At 41.3% G+C, this 17,839-nt stretch overlaps 1 protein-coding gene across 2 annotated transcripts in view; it reads left to right on the top strand.

Annotated features, from left to right (window-relative positions):
• Siah1 (siah E3 ubiquitin protein ligase 1) overlaps nucleotides 1–17,109 on the top strand; it is a 26,738-nt gene extending 9,629 nt beyond the window's left edge. Inside the window, exons 1-2 of one of the 2 annotated variants that reach the window (XM_029532502.1) lie at nucleotides 12,496–12,511; nucleotides 14,908–17,109. In XM_029532502.1, the coding sequence (XP_029388362.1) occupies nucleotides 14,910–15,758 (849 nt within the window). In that variant the 5' untranslated portion in view covers nucleotides 12,496–12,511; nucleotides 14,908–14,909 and the 3' untranslated portion in view covers nucleotides 15,759–17,109. Of the gene's footprint in view, nucleotides 1–12,495; nucleotides 12,512–14,907 lie in introns of those variants that run through there. The other variant, XM_021220353.1, reaches the window with a different exon arrangement.
• The last annotated feature ends 730 nt before the right edge of the window (nucleotides 17,110–17,839 follow it).

Below are 17,839 nucleotides of genomic sequence, written 5' to 3'. Positions count from 1 at the left end.
ATAGACACTAGAGAGTACTGGGAAGTAAGGGCTAGACACTAGAGAGTACTGGGAAGTAAGGAATAGACAGTAGAGAGTACTGGGAAGTAAGGAATAGACACTAGAGAGTACTGGGAAATAAGGGATAGACACTAGAGAGTATTGGGAAGTAAGGGATAGACACTAGAGAGTACTGGGAAGTAAGGGCTAGACACTAGAGAGTACTGGGAAGTAAGGAATAGACACAGAGAGTACTGGGAAGTAAGGGAAGAAGAGGGTTAGGGTGTTTAAAGGTTTTAGGAGTGCACAAAAGAGAGGCTAGTAGTCAGGGCACAGGTTGAGTTTTTTTGGTTAAAAATCTTTTTTTTTTTTTTTTTTTTTTTAATTATCTTTTAATGTGTGTATGATGTGTATGGGGTGTGTTCACATGTCCATGTGGCATGACAATGAGTATGGAAGTTAGAAGACACCTTGCAGAAATTGGTTCTTTTTTTAGAACTGTATGTATATGCATTAGTGTTTGACTTCATGTATGTTGTGTGAGGATGTTGGATCCCCTGGAATTACAGACAGTTGTGAGCTGCCATGTGGGTGCTGGGAATTGAACCTGGGTCCTTTGGAAGAGCAGCAAGTGTGCTTAACTGCTGAGCCATCTCTCCCGCTCCCTTGAGTGAGGGTCTTACTGTGTCATCTCTCAGGTTGCAGACATGCTCCACCATTCTCAGATTACGGTTACAGTTCAAAATAGAGAAACAGGGTTGGTCTTATTGAGGAAGTAATGTATGTACGAAGATTTGAAGGAAGTCAAGAAGTTAGCCATGTGGACATCTAGGAGAAAAGTGTTTGAAGACAAGGTCCAATAGAACAGCCTAGCCTTGTCATGGAAGAGTAGGGAGAAAGCGATCGATACAGAATATTGCAGGCACATCGTCATACTGGCCATTTATAGGATTTTATTTTTCATTCTGTATGAGCAGCCAGGGGAGGGTGTGGAGCAAAGGAAGGAGATAATGTGATATGACGTTGAATTGGACTAAGCCTGCGGTGCTTAGGACATATTAGTGGTAAGTGTGGGAGGCTGGTATGGAAAGAGAGGGAGACTGAATTAAGAAGCTACTGTAACCAATCTTCTAGGGGAGGAGATGCTCTTAGGCCAGATGATACTGTAAAGATGCTGAGGAATGGTTAGATTCGTACATTTTTTTTTTTTAAGGAGGGAAAATAAGATATTGTTTGTGTGCTGAAATTATAGACAGATTTTTGTTGTTGTTGTTTTAATTTGGACTAGAGAAACTTTTTAAAAATTATTTTTAAAAAATTATAATTAACATAATTTTTCCCTTTTCTTCCCTCTGTCCTCACATGCACTCCCGACTTGCTCTCTCAAACTCATGGCCTCTTTTTCTTTGTTATGTGTATTAAATGATACATAGATAAAACATGCTGTTTGTATAATGCTAACTACGTGTATTATGTGATCTCAGAGTTGACCGCTTGGTATTGGAACTCAGGGGAAGGTCCTTTCCTGGAGACAACCAGTTTTTTACTCCTCTCAGCTTCCCTGATTTGCTTATAGTTCTTTTTGTAGGATTGAGGCTTCCTGTGAATTTTCCCACTTCATGTTAGCAGGTCCACCAGTGGTGTAATTGTTTAGGTCTTGTTTAGGTAGCCTTGTTTATAAGAGACAACATGGGTTTAGTTTCTGATATTTCTAGGAGACAGTCAGTCTCACAGCAAACTGACAAACTTCTGTTTTTCTCTATGTCTCTCTTGTTTTTTGTTTGTTTGTTTGTTTTGTTTGTGACAGGGTTTCTCTATGTAACAGTCCTAGCTGTCCTGGAACTCACTTTGTAATCCAGGCTGGCCTTTGAACTCACAGAAATCTACCCAACTCTGCCAGGTGCTGGGATTACAGGTGTGCCACTACTCCCAGATTCTCTGTCTCTCAACAATCTTTCCACTTTCTATTATTCCCTCTTACACAGTGATCAGATCTAAGCCTAATCCTTAGGGTGCAGGAATTTTGTTGTAGATGTGTAGATGTGTCAGTTGGAACTGGGCACCACACAGTCTCTTGTTCTCTGCATTTTGATTGGTTTTAGTTTTTTGTAATGGTCTGTTAGGAAGAGAATTTCCTTTGATGAGTGGGTGAGAACATGCAACTGTGTATATAAGGGTAAACATTTAGAATGTAGTTAGGAATTATGTTGATGTAGTAAAGTGGTGGCTGTAAGTTTTCCTCTAAGATCCATGACTTCACCAGTCCTAGGTAATTGGCTAGGTTTCCAGTACTAGACAAGCTTTCCTTCTTGTTGGGTAGACTTCATATCCAGTTAGAAAGCTATTGGATACGGCCAAGATAGTCAAGCCACTGCACTCTTGTGGTCCTGTGGGTCATAGGCCTGTCGTAGCTGGGTAGGAGGATTGGATGCATCCATCCTTTGGGAGAGAGAGAGCACGAGAGCGAGCCAGTCCTCAGAGAGGAGGTTTTCAGGTTAGATCCAGCTCAGGGTCTGGGTCCTGTGTCCAAAGTACATACTATCTTCAACAACAGGAACTTACTTTCTGCCTCTGGGAGGCAACCAAGGGCAATAGCCATAGCCTGTAATATTTTGGGGGTCTGTTGAATAGCCCTGGCCAACTCAGAATAAGGTTTCTTTTGCATGCTGTTGGGTTTTTGGTAGCTGCACTATGTCTTATAGGGAAACTTTGTCAGCCCAGAAGGAAAAATTTCATTTAAACCATATATGTATATTTTATACATAGATTTACATGTATGTGTGTAGTTTTGGGTAGATTGATAATAAATGATTCCTTATTACTTTTTCAGACATCCTTCCTGTTATTCTGTCCTCCTTTTGTGGTTTATCTCCCTCCTCCTGGGCAAGTTCCCTCCCTGCACCCCCATCCCCATCCCATATCTTCCACAGTTCCTTGCAATCTGCTAGTCCTCCCTGTTGCTCTTCCTCCTCTCCATAGTCCCCTTCACTTTCCTGGTTTATGAGGTCATTCCAGGGTTTACTTACACTCAGTCTGAAGACTTGAACCTAGGATCCTCAGATGAGAGAGAGCAAGCTTGCCATGTTTGTCTTTCTGAGTCTGAGTTACCTCATTCAATATGATCTTTTCTAATTCATCCATTTACCTGGCTAGACTCTGGTGAAGGCTGTACCTAGAGATACAAATTTAAGTTCTTGGAAAATTTTTAAAGAATCAGTCAAGTTACCAGTGTAAGAAAGTGGCTGTGGGTATCTCTGAAGTGCAGGCATTTGGAGAGAAAATCAGTAATCAAACATCACTGAGAAGGATTGGTGAGATAGCAACCTCACCAATTATAAATTAGTGAATAAAGTGTACAAGACAGGAAGCTGATCTGTAAACATCGTCATATGTTGGTGACAGTTCACAACTTGCAAACAAAATGTACTGAAATATTGTATTTCAGTACGTTCGGTGTGCTAAATTTATTTCTTAAGGCACTTGTGGAATGCGTGCAGTCTGGTCAGCATGCAGACAGATTGTTCTGGAGGTTAGAATATCCAGCTGGGGGTAGATAGAGTTTAGTTGGTAGTGTTTTTATCTAACACGAATGGGAATGAAGCTCTCCACAGTATTTCATAAACTGACCATGGTAGCAAAGAGGACCAAGGGTTCAACATCATCCTAGTGAGTTAGAGACTAGTGTAGGCGACATGAGAGCCTGTTTCTTTTTCTTTTTTTAAGATTTATTTAATGTATGTGAGTACACTGTAGCTGTCTTCAGGCACACCAGAAGAGGGCATGGAATCCCATTACAGATGGTTGTGAGCCACCATGTGGTTGCTGGGACTTGATCCCCAGGATCTACAGGGTAGAAAGTCAGTGCTCTTAACTGCAGACCAATATGTCCCGTCCCAAAAGCCTGTTTCAGAGACAAAATGAACAAAGTTTTATTCAGAGAGCTAAATGCCTGATCCAGTTTGTCTCATTGAACCCAGAGAAATGTTTCAAATTCTGGTGTTTCTTTGGATTTGGGGATATTTGCATAGACTTTACGAGTAATAGCCCAAAATTAAAAAAAAAAATTAAGTGTCATATATATCATTTTGGATTTCAGATTTACTGATGCTTTGCGTGTGTCTAGACATTCTTGTGAAAAGAAAGAGTCCTACAAACAGCCTGTGGGGTAAAGAATGCCTGAAATCAACATCTAGTGCATTTCATTTGTTTCACTAAAGAACAGAACCCAGTGTAGAGCTTACCTAAGTAGAAAAGGCAAGGTTTTCAAATATTGAGAGTTCGTTGTCTGACCTTTTTAAAAGCTTTCTTGAGACACTGGATGTAATAGAAAGCTATACCACATTTATTTTTCCTGGTAAATGGGAAAGGGAAACGTTTATTATTATATTTTCCTATATCCGTCATTTTAGTTTCTGAAGTTTCATTTATCTGTGACCAGCTGTCCCCAAAATACAAGGAAAATTCCAGAGAGAATAAATTTCCCATTTCTATGATGGATCACTTACTTCCTACTTGAGTCATGAATCCTCCTCTAGTTTGTCCATGCTGTGTGTGCTGCGTATACCTCCCCTGTAGTCAGTCAGTAGCCACCCAAGCTATGCCGTCTACAGAAGATAGACTGGAGTGGCACTATAGTGAGGGTCTGAGTAATCCTGGTGATACTTAAAGAGGGGTTGAAGAGAGAGCTCAGCAGTTAAGAGCATTGGCTTCCCTTCCATAGGACTCAGGTTTGGGGCCCAGCACCCACATAGTGGCTCATGGCTGTTACTCCAACCAGTTATAGGGTATTTGAAGCTCTCTTCTGGCTTCTGCAGACATCAGCCACACATGGTACACAGACGTACACAGAAGCAAAAACGTTTATACATATAGAATTTTAAGAGAAAGAAAATTTAAACAAATAGCTCAGAAATGTAAGATTATTAATACTAGCCATTAATATCTAAGAGTAGGTAGAAACTTCTTTAAATGAAACAGTCAAGTTCTTGATTTAATAGGGAAGAAAAGTTCTCAGAGAACACATGGAATAAGTTATTGGTAATTGGTAGTCTAAGTGTGCCTAATTTTAAATTAAACTTTGTCATCTCTAAACCACAGTATGTGTAGGGTGTAATACTATCTACAGTTCCTGGCATCAACTAGGTCTGAGACTTGCTTATGAATAAAGAAGGAAAATTATTGTATGGAATAGTAAAGTATTTTGTTCAGGGGTGCTAATACTTCATTTTAATTGTGTGTGCTGTCTAGTAGAACCAACTGCAGTGAAATCCGAGATTTGCAGGGTTCCATGTACTTTGAGAACCCAGCACTGCTGGCAGTCATTTAGTTATTCTTGGGTTTGGTGTACTGATAAGAGAATATACTGAGCTAATAATGACAGATCACTTTTCCTTTGGCTGAAGAAAGATAGTAGGAAGAGGTTTAGAGGATTCACAATGATGATGTAACATTTAGCAGGCTTGCTTCTGTCTGCTGTGCCCTCTTTGGTTGGTTGGGTTTTGTTGTTTTTGAGATAGGGACTCTGTAGCTCTAGCTGGCTGAGAACTCAGAGACTCTGCCTCTGCCTGCTGGGATTAAAGGCACACCTTATCATGCCTGGTTTACAGTGCCCTTTTGATGTGTCAAAGGGATTCCTTCAAAACCCTGACTTTGTCCTTTTCACCTATCCTCCTCCCCCAGGAGAGGGCAACTGCTTCTTCTACCACATGGGAAATGGAGAAGACTATTATTTTCTTAGTCCTCTCTAGGCTGACTATATGTGTACTCTTTGTTCTGTTGCTAGAGAGGAAGTTCCTTTATTTCCTGAGACACAGCACCGTATGCATAGATGGGCATGCACACGCAGCAAGCACTGTGTTGCCACTGAGCTACAGCCTCTGTGTGTTTTTTTATGTTTTTGAGATAGGATCTCACTAAGTTGCCCAGCCTGACCCTGAATTCACTTTTACTTGTCCTCAGCATTGGATGAAGCTGGGATTACTGGCCAGACCCACCAGGCCTGGGTACATAGGGGAAGTTCTTTCTTCTGACAGACTGGTTCTTGTTTGAATTAAAAGTCTCCCTTCTTCACCTTATTAAGGATGCTACTTGCTCTGTTTCTTGGGATCTCCTTCCCTGTTTTGTTTACAGGACTCTTTAATGCTTATTGCATTCTGGTATCTCTACTTAAAGACAGGAAAGTGAAACCTCCATGCACCCGACTCTCTTTATGAGCTTCTCCTTAAGTGCTGCTCTCAAACCACACCCTCTTCATCCTTCTGGGTGACTCTTATCAAGTTGTATCCAAGTCTGCTTTTGTGGAAGTCCCCTCTGTGTGGCCTGAATCATGGCTGTGCTGTTACTATTTCCTTACCATATGATTACTGCCTTGCTAAATCGAGTAGGAGAAAACACCCCTTTTCTGCTTTCCTCTTAAGAACCTTAACCTTAGATAGGCATGGGTTTCGTACATATTAAGCTCTCCAGCCAGCAACAGTTGGGTGTCCTGTAATTCAGTTCTATACTCTCTCCTGGAAGTTTGACCCTACAGGTTAAGCTCTGGGTCTAGAGGTTCACTCAAAAATTGTAGTTTACACATCTGACCAACAATATGCTGTGTCTGGATATAAAATAAGCTTTATAAAACTTTCTCTGATTTGAAAGCTAGGGTGGCTCGCAGAACTCTGGGACATACTTTGCTGATGTCCATTTGTTACAAATACTATAAATAACATATGGTGAGCATCCAGGAAGAAGAAATGAATAAAGCAAGTTAGAAGGGAAGGAGCTGGCACTTCTGTGACTTCCTCTTGTGTATACCCTCCAGACCCTTCAACATACCCCTCTTTCTGGAAACTAAGCCCTGCACTTGTGGGATTTTTGTAGAGGCTTCATTATTTCAACGTGGTTGATTAAATCATTGGCCTTTTGCAACCAACCCTACCTTTAGCCAGCCAAGAAGCTCCCTTCTTTGAAAGGTCAAGTTTTTGAGTGACAGAGCTGTATTCTTGGCCACCAGCTCTGTCTTATACCTAACCTGTTAACACCCAGCTTTCAGCCATTCATTAGCATGCAAAGATTTCAGGGACTTTGGCACTACATTCTTCTCTCTCCAAAGTGCTGGTTAGGGTAGGACTTGTATTTCTCTGCTGGGTTTAGACATCCATTTCTTGTTAATTATTTGATTAATTACTTCAATAGTAGTTTTCTTAAAGGTTCCTTCCATCATTATTGTTTGAGGTTTTGCATAGAGTTAAATATATCTGATTATTATTTTAATACTTTTTGAAAAAATGGGAATAATTTGAGTTCCTTGAAGAATTTAAGGAAGATAATTTATCCTAACAATGATATATATTTGAGTTTTTATGTCTTTTACTTTGGCTTCTCTGGTACTTCCTTCTGTTAATAACTTGATGTTTCCCTTTCAGTTTTTACACTTAGTTATGGACTCCGTGTTGTAGCTTCCATGTGAACGGTAGCATTGGCTTTACTTGGGAGATTGTGAAAAATACAGATGGCCTAGTGGTGGAGCACTAATTTCTCTGGAATATTTGAGGGGCCTTTGTTACTAGACTCAGGGTTTTTAGCATAAGACCCCATTAAGCAAGGTTTGGTCACCCATCCTCAATAAATGAATGAAAAGAGCCAACTTAATAATGAAAAGCAGAGAAGGGAATTAATTTGTTCACTGTAGCCACTTTGGGAAGAGAGACAACAATAATTGATTCCTCTCCCCAACTAGAATTTAAAGGGATGGGGAGAGATACACCTGATTAAGCACTGTGACCAAGGTATTACTCTAACATTGTCTGTAGTCCCTGTCTTCCCTGCAAGGTCATTTGACAAGTTGTAAAACTTCTGTAGTTCATTTCTTGGGATCAGTTTCAATAAGAGAGAGGCAAGGTTGGCTATAATTGGGCTAGATCTTCAGCAGTACAACATATGAAACCAATGAGGGGCTGGAGAGATGGCTCAGTGGTTAAGATCACTGACTGCTCTTCCAGGGGTCCTGAGTTCAATTCCCAGCAACCACATGGTGACTCACAACCATCTGTAATGGGATCTGATGCCCTCTTCTGGTGTCTGAAGACAGCTACAGTGTACTCATATACATAAAATAAGAAATTTTTAAAAAATAAAAGCTATATTTAAAAAAAAAAAGAAACCAAATGAAACCCAAACGACAGTCCAGCTTCAGACCTGCCACATTAGAGCTATGTTTTTAACAAGATCTCCTGATGGATGGAGAGCACAGTGAGTTGAGAGCTAGTGCTTCCAGAGTGCACTCTTTTTTTCCTCAAGAGGGTTTCTCTGTGTAGCCCTGGCTGACCTGGAACTCACTCTGTAGACCAGGCTGGCCTCGAACTCAGAAATCCGCCTGCCTCTGCCTCCCGAGTGCTGGGATTAAAGGCGTGCACTACCACTGCCCGGCCCTGCACTCTTCTTTAGTAAACACTTCAGATGCTATGATGTATCACTTCTAAGAAGACTCACTCTTATTTTGCATTTTATTTATTAACCATATTGCAGTATTTCTTCTACATAGTACTATGAGGTTCTGATAGTTTTTTTGTTTTTTGTTTTTTTGTTTTTTTTCCTCCAAAAGGAAAGCCTCAAATAGGGAATCTTGGAAGCAGCAGATGCTTCACAAATTTGAGTTCCCTTACAAGTCACTGCCTATGTTCCTTTTCCATGTCAGCTTTCTGTCATGTCCTTTTCTTAACACACACAGAGAGATCTGAGGACAACCCATTTATCTTACCTCATTGACCTGGAGTGCACCACTAAGTGTAGTTAGATTGGTTGGCCCAGGAGCTCCAGGAATCCTCCTGACTCCATTTCCCATTGCTGGAATAATAAGTGTCTCCTCCATTTGGCTTTTTATGTGTGTGTGAGCAGTTGAACTAGGTCTTCATGTTTGCAAAAGTGCATCGTATTTAAATGTTTTAACTCAAATCCCTAATATAAAGTGTAAATCCATAATTGTATAGTTATAATTTTATTAGCATTTTTGCCACTTGGAATTTGAACTCAGGGTCATGTATCCATACCAATCCAAAACATCTTGGAGACCACACTGTTGTTTTCTTAGTCTAAGGGGGAAGCAGAGGGTTCAGTAGGACTAAAAGCTACATAGGTGCTGCTTTAGTGGGTTTATGCTGTGTGGTCATCATAAGATGGTAGTTAAGTCCCATGGCATGTACCCTTTAACCTTAGTAAAGGTGGCTGCCGGTCACCAGTCATGTGGCCATTATTTAAAAGATTTTTAAAAAAAGATTTATTATATTTTTGGGTTCACTGTAACTGTCTTCAGACACACCAGAAGAGGGCACCAAATCCATTACAGATGGTTGTGAGCCACCATATGGTTGCTGGGAGTTGAACTCAGGACCTCTGGAAGAGCAGTTAATGCTCTAACCTCTGAGCCATCTCTCCAGCCCAAGATTTATTTATTTATTTTTTAAAGATCTATTTTTTAAAACAAGAGTTGAATCCAGCTAGGCAGTGGTAGCACATGCCTTTAAAGGTAGGGGGATCTCTGAGCTCTAGGATAGCCAGCACTATACAGAGAAACCCTGTTTTGAAACAAACAAACAAAACAATTGAATCTAAGTTACGTATACAGTATATTCTAAACAAGAGTTGGATCACATACATAGTAAGTTGTAGCAGAGGCATTGAGAGATGGAAGACGCCTAAGAGTGGGGAGTGGAGGAAGGGTAGAGCAGGGCGAGTTTAGATGGTAGCCATTCGGGGGGGATTATTTATTTGTGCCATGGCAGTTGGAAATCAAGTATGGCAATTTTTGCCATTGATCTGTACTGAGGCCAAGCTGTTTATAGTTTGAGAAGGAGACAGAGAGGGCAACACCCCCCCCCCCCCCAAAAAAAAAAAAAAAAAAAAAAAAAAAGCCAACCCACTGGAGGGATTTTCTGTAAACTCCAAAAGGAGCTGATAGTGGCCTAGATGGGCTTGGGCTTAGAGAAGCGACTGGAGTTCTACCCAAGGGAGGAGCCTACTGGCAGGCTTAAGGAAGAAATAGAGTAGGCAGCTGAGAGGAGAGATGAAACTTCAGGGGGCAGCTGGGAGCAGAAGCTGCAGAGAAATATCTTAGTAGGTCTGCAGTTCCTAGGGGGGAGGCAAGAGAAAGCTAACTGAGCTGAGGTGGACGGAGTGTCTTTGTGACAAGAATTTCTATCCAGGGTGAACCCAAACTGAATGGCAAACTTGGCTTGGCAGAGAGAAAAAATTTCTAAATCACAGAGGAAAGGTGTCCCTTCCCACATGACTGGGGCCCATGTAGGGCCAGAGGAGCTCCTGGCACAAAAGTGGCATTTGTAGTAATAGTAGACAAAGCTGGAAGCTTGGGGTAACACTTATCCAGTAGAGAGAGATGATAGAGCAGGGGAAAAGGGAGACAGTAAATGTTCTGGTAGAGAGACCCGGACACAAGTGTGGCAGGTCAGAGCTGAGGGTGAGGTTGAGTGCCCAGGTGGTGCCTTGGGAGGGTGTAGAAGACCCTAGGAGCTGTAGAGACAGCCATTCGGGCATAGACAGAGAGGAATGCTTAGAACGTGTGAAAGAAGAAGTAGCCGTAGAATTTGGGATCAGATCTGACAGATGGCACAAGCCAGCAGAAACAAATGATCTAGACATATCTTATAGAGTCATAGCAGCTTGGTTCAAAGAGGATAAGTCCTTAGGAAGAGAGCTCATATATGCCAATCCCATGATTTCATCACCAGATGAATGGAAAAAATAAAAAAGGAAGGACATGACTGCTCGCTCCTAGGTGTGGCAGAGGAGGTTTGTTGTAGACCTGAGAGAAAGCATAGTCAGAGGCTGGGCCATCTGGGAGAGTCCAGAGAGAACATGGTCCTGAGCCAGGCCAGAGGGGAGAGGGGAGGGCTGGAAGAGTAAAGGGTAAATAAATGAATAAATGGACCTGGTAATCAAAATAGCTGGATTAAGTAGGGAAGGCGAACTAGGAGAAGGGCAGCCAAGCGACTGGGCTAGAGGATTTTAGGGTCAGGCAAAACATACACATTAACAAATGTAGATGAGCTGGAGAGAGAGCTCACTTGGTACGTATCTAGTGCTTGCTTAGGTTTTCAAAAGGCATGGCACCATGTAAAACTAGGTGTGGTGAGCAATCTCAGTACTCACTGGGAAATGGTGAACACGGAAGATCAGAAGTTTAGGGTCATCTTCAGGCTCTCAGAGTTGAGTGGCAGTCTGGGATTAATGGGTGAGCCCTGCTTAGACAGACAGACAGACAGACAGACAGACAGACAGACAGACAGACAGACAAAACACTCCCAAACAAAAATCTAGCAGTGGCTACATACTCTGAAAATATTAAGACAAATATAAAAGGTGTTAATACTATTTTTTTTCTGTTTAGCTTTTTGCCAAAATGGGCTTGAGATGTACAATTTAGGTTGTATTTCTGTTCTTAAAGATGTTCAGTGTAATCTAGTATTAAAGTAAGATGAAAATTATTGAACACGATAAAGGTTGGCAAGTGGATGGGGTTGAAGTTGCTGCAAGTGGGTAAAACCCATTTTATTGGAGCCCTCACTGCCTGCCAGTTTTTGGTTTTGTTGAAGGTTGTCCTAAGCACCAACTTAAACCTTTGAAGCTCCAGCTGACACCGTCCAAGTCTGAGGTGCACAGGACTTTATGGGGCAAGGGTAATAAGATTTGTTTAAAAACAAGGCAAGCTATTCTAGTTTAATGAGGCCAGTTAAGAAAGCTTTCCCAGAGTGGGATGAGGGTACAATCTCAATTTGGAGGTAGTAAAGTTCTATGTGTTCTGAGTGTGCTTATGATTCTCACTGCATTGGAAGGGGGCGTTTGAAATAGGCTGGCACACAAGCAGCGGAGTTAGAATTGAGGAAAATGGTAGTTAAGGCCTGGAAGTATTGAGTTTGGGGAGAATGTTTTTCACTTCATGCAAACAAGAATTCTCAGGACAAAGACCTTGCTTGGCTGTGTACTTCCCTTCGTCCCTCTGTGAATGTTTCCTACCCTGGAGCCTTAAAGCACTGAGATCGTGACCTCGGGAAACACATTCTACTAGACTCAATGCTGCCAAGTGTGCAGGCTTCATGTTTCTGGTGGCGCCAGGCAGAGCAGCTCAGGTGGGCTGTAGGGTGGGGCTTAAGGCGAAGTCCGCCCTCTCTCTCAGCCCTGCCCTAGAGCCTGCCAGGTGTTGAAGTGGACACCAGAGCTGCCGGCCTGCTTCTGTTGGCTAAGTTAGTGGAGATTACTGGTTTAAGACCACACAGCTTAGAGTTCATGGGAAGTGTTGTGTCTCCTGGGGACAAGCCACTGCTGAACTACTTGTAAGACTGAATGGAAGCGAGCAGCCTTCTGTGCTTAGGAGCCCAGGGCCCAGGAGGGGCTTCTGCAGGCTGGCCTTGGGGGTTGCAGGAATCTGAAGCCTCCATTCTCATGACCTGGAAGCCTGCACGCTTTCTGCATTCCTGGAAGGGAGTCCTGCTCACATGCTTGCCAACGGTTGGGACCAGGACCAGGAAGAGGAAAGGTACCAACATAAAATCAATCGTTTCTAAGAGAGAAACCAGACAGTGTGAACCTGTGGATTCTGGTTTAGGCTGCACCGCTTTGTCTGGCTTTGTGAGGTCGGCAGTGAGGGTTCAGTGGAGCTACAGCAACTCCGATGTAAAGCAAGCTTCAGGTGTGTCATGGTTTCTGCAGACTTGTCTTTGGCTTCGCGGTTGAGGCTTGTGGCTCAAGATGGAGCTGCATTCTTGGTACTGGTATAGGAGTTTTCTGTGCCTCTGACCACATATTGTTGCTCATGCTCAGTAGAAATTAGTGTACTTTCTACAGTGTTTGGAAGGTAATAAAAATGTTATAACATGAGCCTGAACTTATGCTGATAAGTGCTAGAGGTATTTTGCTAGATCTAGGCACTCATGAACTTGGCTGTATTGTATTTAAATATCAACTGAGGTCTTTGATATAACCAGAGCTGTTTTTGAAGAAATCACTTTTCAAATTACTGTGTTCCTTTAAGTGAGTGAAACACGGTGGAGTAGGTGGAAAGCCGACCACTTTGGTAATGCCAAACCCATTGTTTCACAAGTGACTTAAAATGGATAAATCATCTGCATAAAGAATTTGCTCAGGTGGTGACTAGATTACAGAGTGCTCTTTTTATCGTGATGCCTGGATCACAGGGCTTCATATACCATGGGCATGAGCCTTGTGATGGAATTTTTTTTTTTTTTTTTACACACTGTGTTGGAGAGGAAACTTTCCCAAGGCCACAGGCAAGCTAAATATTTGTTAGTACTTTTTGCCCTTTGAACTTGAAAATTGCTTTAGTAACAAAATAAGAAATGTAAATTTCCAGTGCTGCTCCTGCTTCCCTTATTGACAGTGTCTACTGTCTAGAACTCCAATTGTATTGACTTGGCTACATTTGTAACCACTGCTTTTGAAATGTTAAAACCTTTGCAGCAGAATGATTATAACTGGCAAGAAATGCTATATATTTAGTGTAGTCTCAGGGAGTGTACTGTTAGGACACCGATTGATCTTTTGTAAATTTCTGAGACACATTATGACCTGCTGTATCCCGCAGAGACAAATTCCCAGGGAAAGGAGCTTATTGTGCTTGGCCCTCACTATCTGGTCCTTTGTCCAGACACTCAGATGTCCTGTGGGAACTTGGAAAGCTGCAGCCACATGGGGGAACCCACAGGCTCAGGGAGTTCTCTGCTCATCCCCGCCAAGCGTTTGTTGTTCTGTGGTGTTCTCCACTTCTTAGTCCTTCAACCTTGAGATGGGGGCACTGACTGATGGGAGACAAAAATGTTCCTTTGCTGACTTGAAAACTACTTGGTAGATAGTTGCAGGAGTAGATAACAGGATTGTAGCGATTCCTTTCCCTATGATGATGTCTGAGCCCCATTCCCAGACCACACTTCTACTAACAATGCTATTCACTGCTGGGAAGAATTGAGCTGGCTCTGATGGTCTTTGGCATATGAACTACATAGGACTAGAGCAGTAGGTCCTGAAGCTATGAGCAAACTCAGACTTGAGAAGAAATAGATGGAGGTGGAGACCAAGTACATTTTATATTGTATTTAAGGTTTCTTCTTCTTTTAAAAAATATTTGTTTTCATTTTATGTGTATGGTGCTTTGCCTGCATGTATATCTGCTCTTCATATGTTTGAGTGACCTGGATTCCTCCAATGAGCCGCTATTTAGGTGCTAGGATTTGAACCCTGGTCCTTGGAAGAACAACCAGTGTTTTTAATGCTAGGCAATCTCCCCAGCCTCCAGCCCTGTATTTATATTCTTTTTTTGTTTTTGTTTTTGTTTTTGTTAAAGTGGGATTAGTCCTGTCAGTCTGGCCTCAAACTCAGAAATCCATTTGCTTCTGTCCCCTAAATGTTGGGCGTTAAAGGTGCATGCGACCCTGCCCAACTGTATTTAAGTTCTTAATACTGTTTTGTAGTTCTTTATTGTTTAGGATCTTTTTTTGAAACTGGGTCTTACTATGCATTCAGACCAGACTGACCTCAAACTTCCTGATTCCCACCTATTTGTGTATCTGGAGTGCAGGGGTTAAAGGCATGGCCACAATGCCCGGTGCGGTTCATATTCTGTATAGTCTACCCATTTCCAGTGCTTTTAAGAACAGAAAGGTATTTTAAACATGCTATAGAACATTTTGCAAATATGGTTTACTCATTATATAACTCCAAAAAAATTAATCTTTAGCATGTAATTTTTATTTGTATGTGGTTTTAAAACTATATTTATTTAACTTTATTCTTTTGTTCATGATACATTTTGTGATATGTTTTACAAGTATTTATGACATGTATACATACATATTTATAAATGTGTTAGATTTGTAACTTTTTCTCCTGCTTCCTTTATTTTCCTGTTTTTCTTTACAGAGATGAGCCGTCAGACCGCTGCAGCATTACCCACTGGCACCTCCAAGTGCCCGCCATCCCAGAGAGTACCTGCCTTGACTGGCACAACTGCGTCCAACAATGACTTGGCGAGTCTTTTTGAGTGTCCTGTCTGCTTTGACTATGTGTTGCCACCTATTCTTCAGTGTCAGAGTGGCCATCTTGTTTGTAGCANCTGTCGCCCCAAACTTACATGTTGTCCCACCTGCCGGGGCCCATTGGGATCCATTCGCAACTTGGCTATGGAGAAAGTGGCCAACTCAGTACTCTTCCCTTGTAAATATGCCTCTTCTGGATGTGAAATAACTCTGCCACACACCGAAAAGGCAGAGCATGAGGAGCTCTGTGAGTTCAGGCCTTACTCCTGCCCCTGCCCTGGTGCTTCCTGTAAATGGCAAGGCTCCTTGGATGCTGTCATGCCCCACCTGATGCATCAGCACAAGTCCATTACCACCCTGCAAGGGGAAGACATAGTTTTCCTCGCTACAGACATTAACCTTCCCGGTGCTGTCGACTGGGTGATGATGCAGTCTTGTTTTGGCTTTCATTTCATGTTAGTCTTGGAGAAACAAGAAAAATACGATGGCCATCAGCAGTTCTTTGCAATTGTACAACTGATAGGAACACGCAAGCAAGCTGAAAATTTTGCATATCGACTTGAGCTAAACGGTCATAGGCGGCGATTGACTTGGGAAGCCACTCCTCGGTCTATTCATGAGGGGATTGCAACAGCCATTATGAATAGTGACTGCCTAGTGTTTGACACCAGCATTGCACAGCTTTTTGCAGAAAATGGCAACTTAGGCATCAATGTAACTATTTCCATGTGTTGAAACGGCAATCAGATATTTCTGGCCAGTGTTTAAAATTTGCATTTGACTTCACAGAGAATAAGCACCCATCTGCTTGCCAACCTAAAACTTTCCTGGTAGGTAGAAGCTAGACATGAAGGTAAATAAAAAGAAAAGCTGTTAATACAGGAAACAGTTGCATGTAGTAACACTAATATATTTAAAAATAATTCAACAGTAAACCACTGAAAAATATATATACCCAAGATGGGCATCTTTTGTATTAAGAAAGGAAACATTGTAAAATATTTCTGAACTTTGTGTTTGTTGTAGATTGATTGTATTGTTGACAATTTTTCGGGGGTGTGTGTCTGTGCACGAATGCGTGCACGTGTGTGGTTGGTTTTCCTTTAACTGACAAGCCATCTGCGTGGTCATAGACCACTGTTTCCCCTGTGAGTCAACACATAGTGCTGCTGTGGGTTTGTTTTTGTTTTGTTCTTTGTTTTGTTTTTGTTTTTTGATGTGTGTTTTTGCTAATTTTTATTCTAGTTTTTCATTAAATAAATTTGACTTTCTTTTCTGTAATTCAGGTTTTTCTCACTTTTGTACCTTTTAAGTTAGTGTCTTTTTGATATTCATAATTGCTTAATGTCAAAAGTTTGTGTTCAGTACATACTTTCTTTTCCTTCAATCAATTTATTAGAAATATTTTTAATTTAGCCCTTTTGTGAAAATAGGAATTCCAGAAAGGAAAGGTAGCAGAGCAGCTGTCACGGCTGAAGCGAGCGAGTGCAGGTGGTCTTGTCTCTCGATTACGGTCCCACGTGAGTCACACCGTCAGGTCAGGCTAACTCTTTGAAAAGTTAGGGAGTAAACTCTGCTTTATATAAATTTAAAAAAAAAAATCAGACTTTTCCTCTCTTCAAATGTCTTGGGCAAATCACATGTTTAAATTGGTTCTTGTATTTATTGGTTTTGCAAAAGAGTGCATCATCATACACAGTATTTGTAATTAAAGTAAATATTTGTTTTTTAAAAAAGGCAGTTTGCAAAAAATGTTTTTGGTCTTTTATAATTCTCATTAAAAGATTATCTGGCAAATTAAAAAAATTTAATGTGTTTACTTTAGCTCTAGGTTGTGTTGTTGTTGTTGTTTTTGTTTCCCTGGAGCTGAGGACTGAATGTAGGGCCTAGCACGTGCAAATGCTCTACCCCTGAGCACATCCCCAACCCATAAGTTTGATAAAGTCCAAAGGCGTTTTCCTGGTCCAGTGTGTATTTTAGAGCAGAAGACTGTATGTTTGAAGTATGTTTTATTCTGAATCACAAAAAAGACTGGACATCTCTCACTTTCATTCCCATAAGGACATTAGGAATATGGCTAATTAATGCTGATCATTCTTCCTTTGTTAAAAAAAAAAAAAAAAAAAAAAAAAAAAAAAAGGTGAGTTGTTTTATCATTTCCTAGCTCCAGTTGTGGAGTATTGACTCTGCAGTCTGATTTTCAAGTTTCTAGGTACTAGTTTACCTCTACCCAACTTAACTAGCTGTATGACCTTGGGCCCAGTTTCCTAATGTGGTAAATGGAGTTAAATCATTAAATCACGGTGAGTATGCGTAGGGTTAGATGAGGAACAAGTACTTAACCTGAAACACTGCTTCACAGGACATTAGCATCCAACCAATGTGGGGTCCTGGATTTTTGCCTTAAGTCTCATGTCCCCAGGTAGATTCATGCACACAGCAAAAATCTGGTCATTGTTAATTTTATACTCCCAGTGAGTACCCAGAGTTTAGAAAGTCATGGAGAATTAATTTGGGTTTCTCCCTTATCCTAATTCCAATTCTAGATCATGGAGTTTGGTTCTCTTAGCCATTTTCAGTACAGGTAAGCCTTATATTGAATTGGTTGTTCTGAGCTTATGTAGGTAGTTATATTTGGGGTATAAGGTAATAGTATTTGGGGTCATAATTCAGCTACAGATTACAACCAGATTTTTACTAGTATGACTATTTAGAAAAGCTGTGTGTGTGTGTGTGTGTGTGTGTGTGTGTGCGCGTGTGCATGTGCAAGTGTAACAATCCCTGGTTGGCCCTGAATCCTACATCTCATATGAGTT

The sequence above is a fragment of the Mus pahari genome, chromosome 20 (assembly GCF_900095145.1).
Source record: "Mus pahari chromosome 20, PAHARI_EIJ_v1.1, whole genome shotgun sequence".
Lineage (NCBI taxonomy): Eukaryota > Metazoa > Chordata > Mammalia > Rodentia > Muridae > Mus > Mus pahari.
The sequence above is the reverse complement of the archived record's forward strand: the minus strand, read 5'-3'. Positions and strand labels throughout refer to the sequence as shown.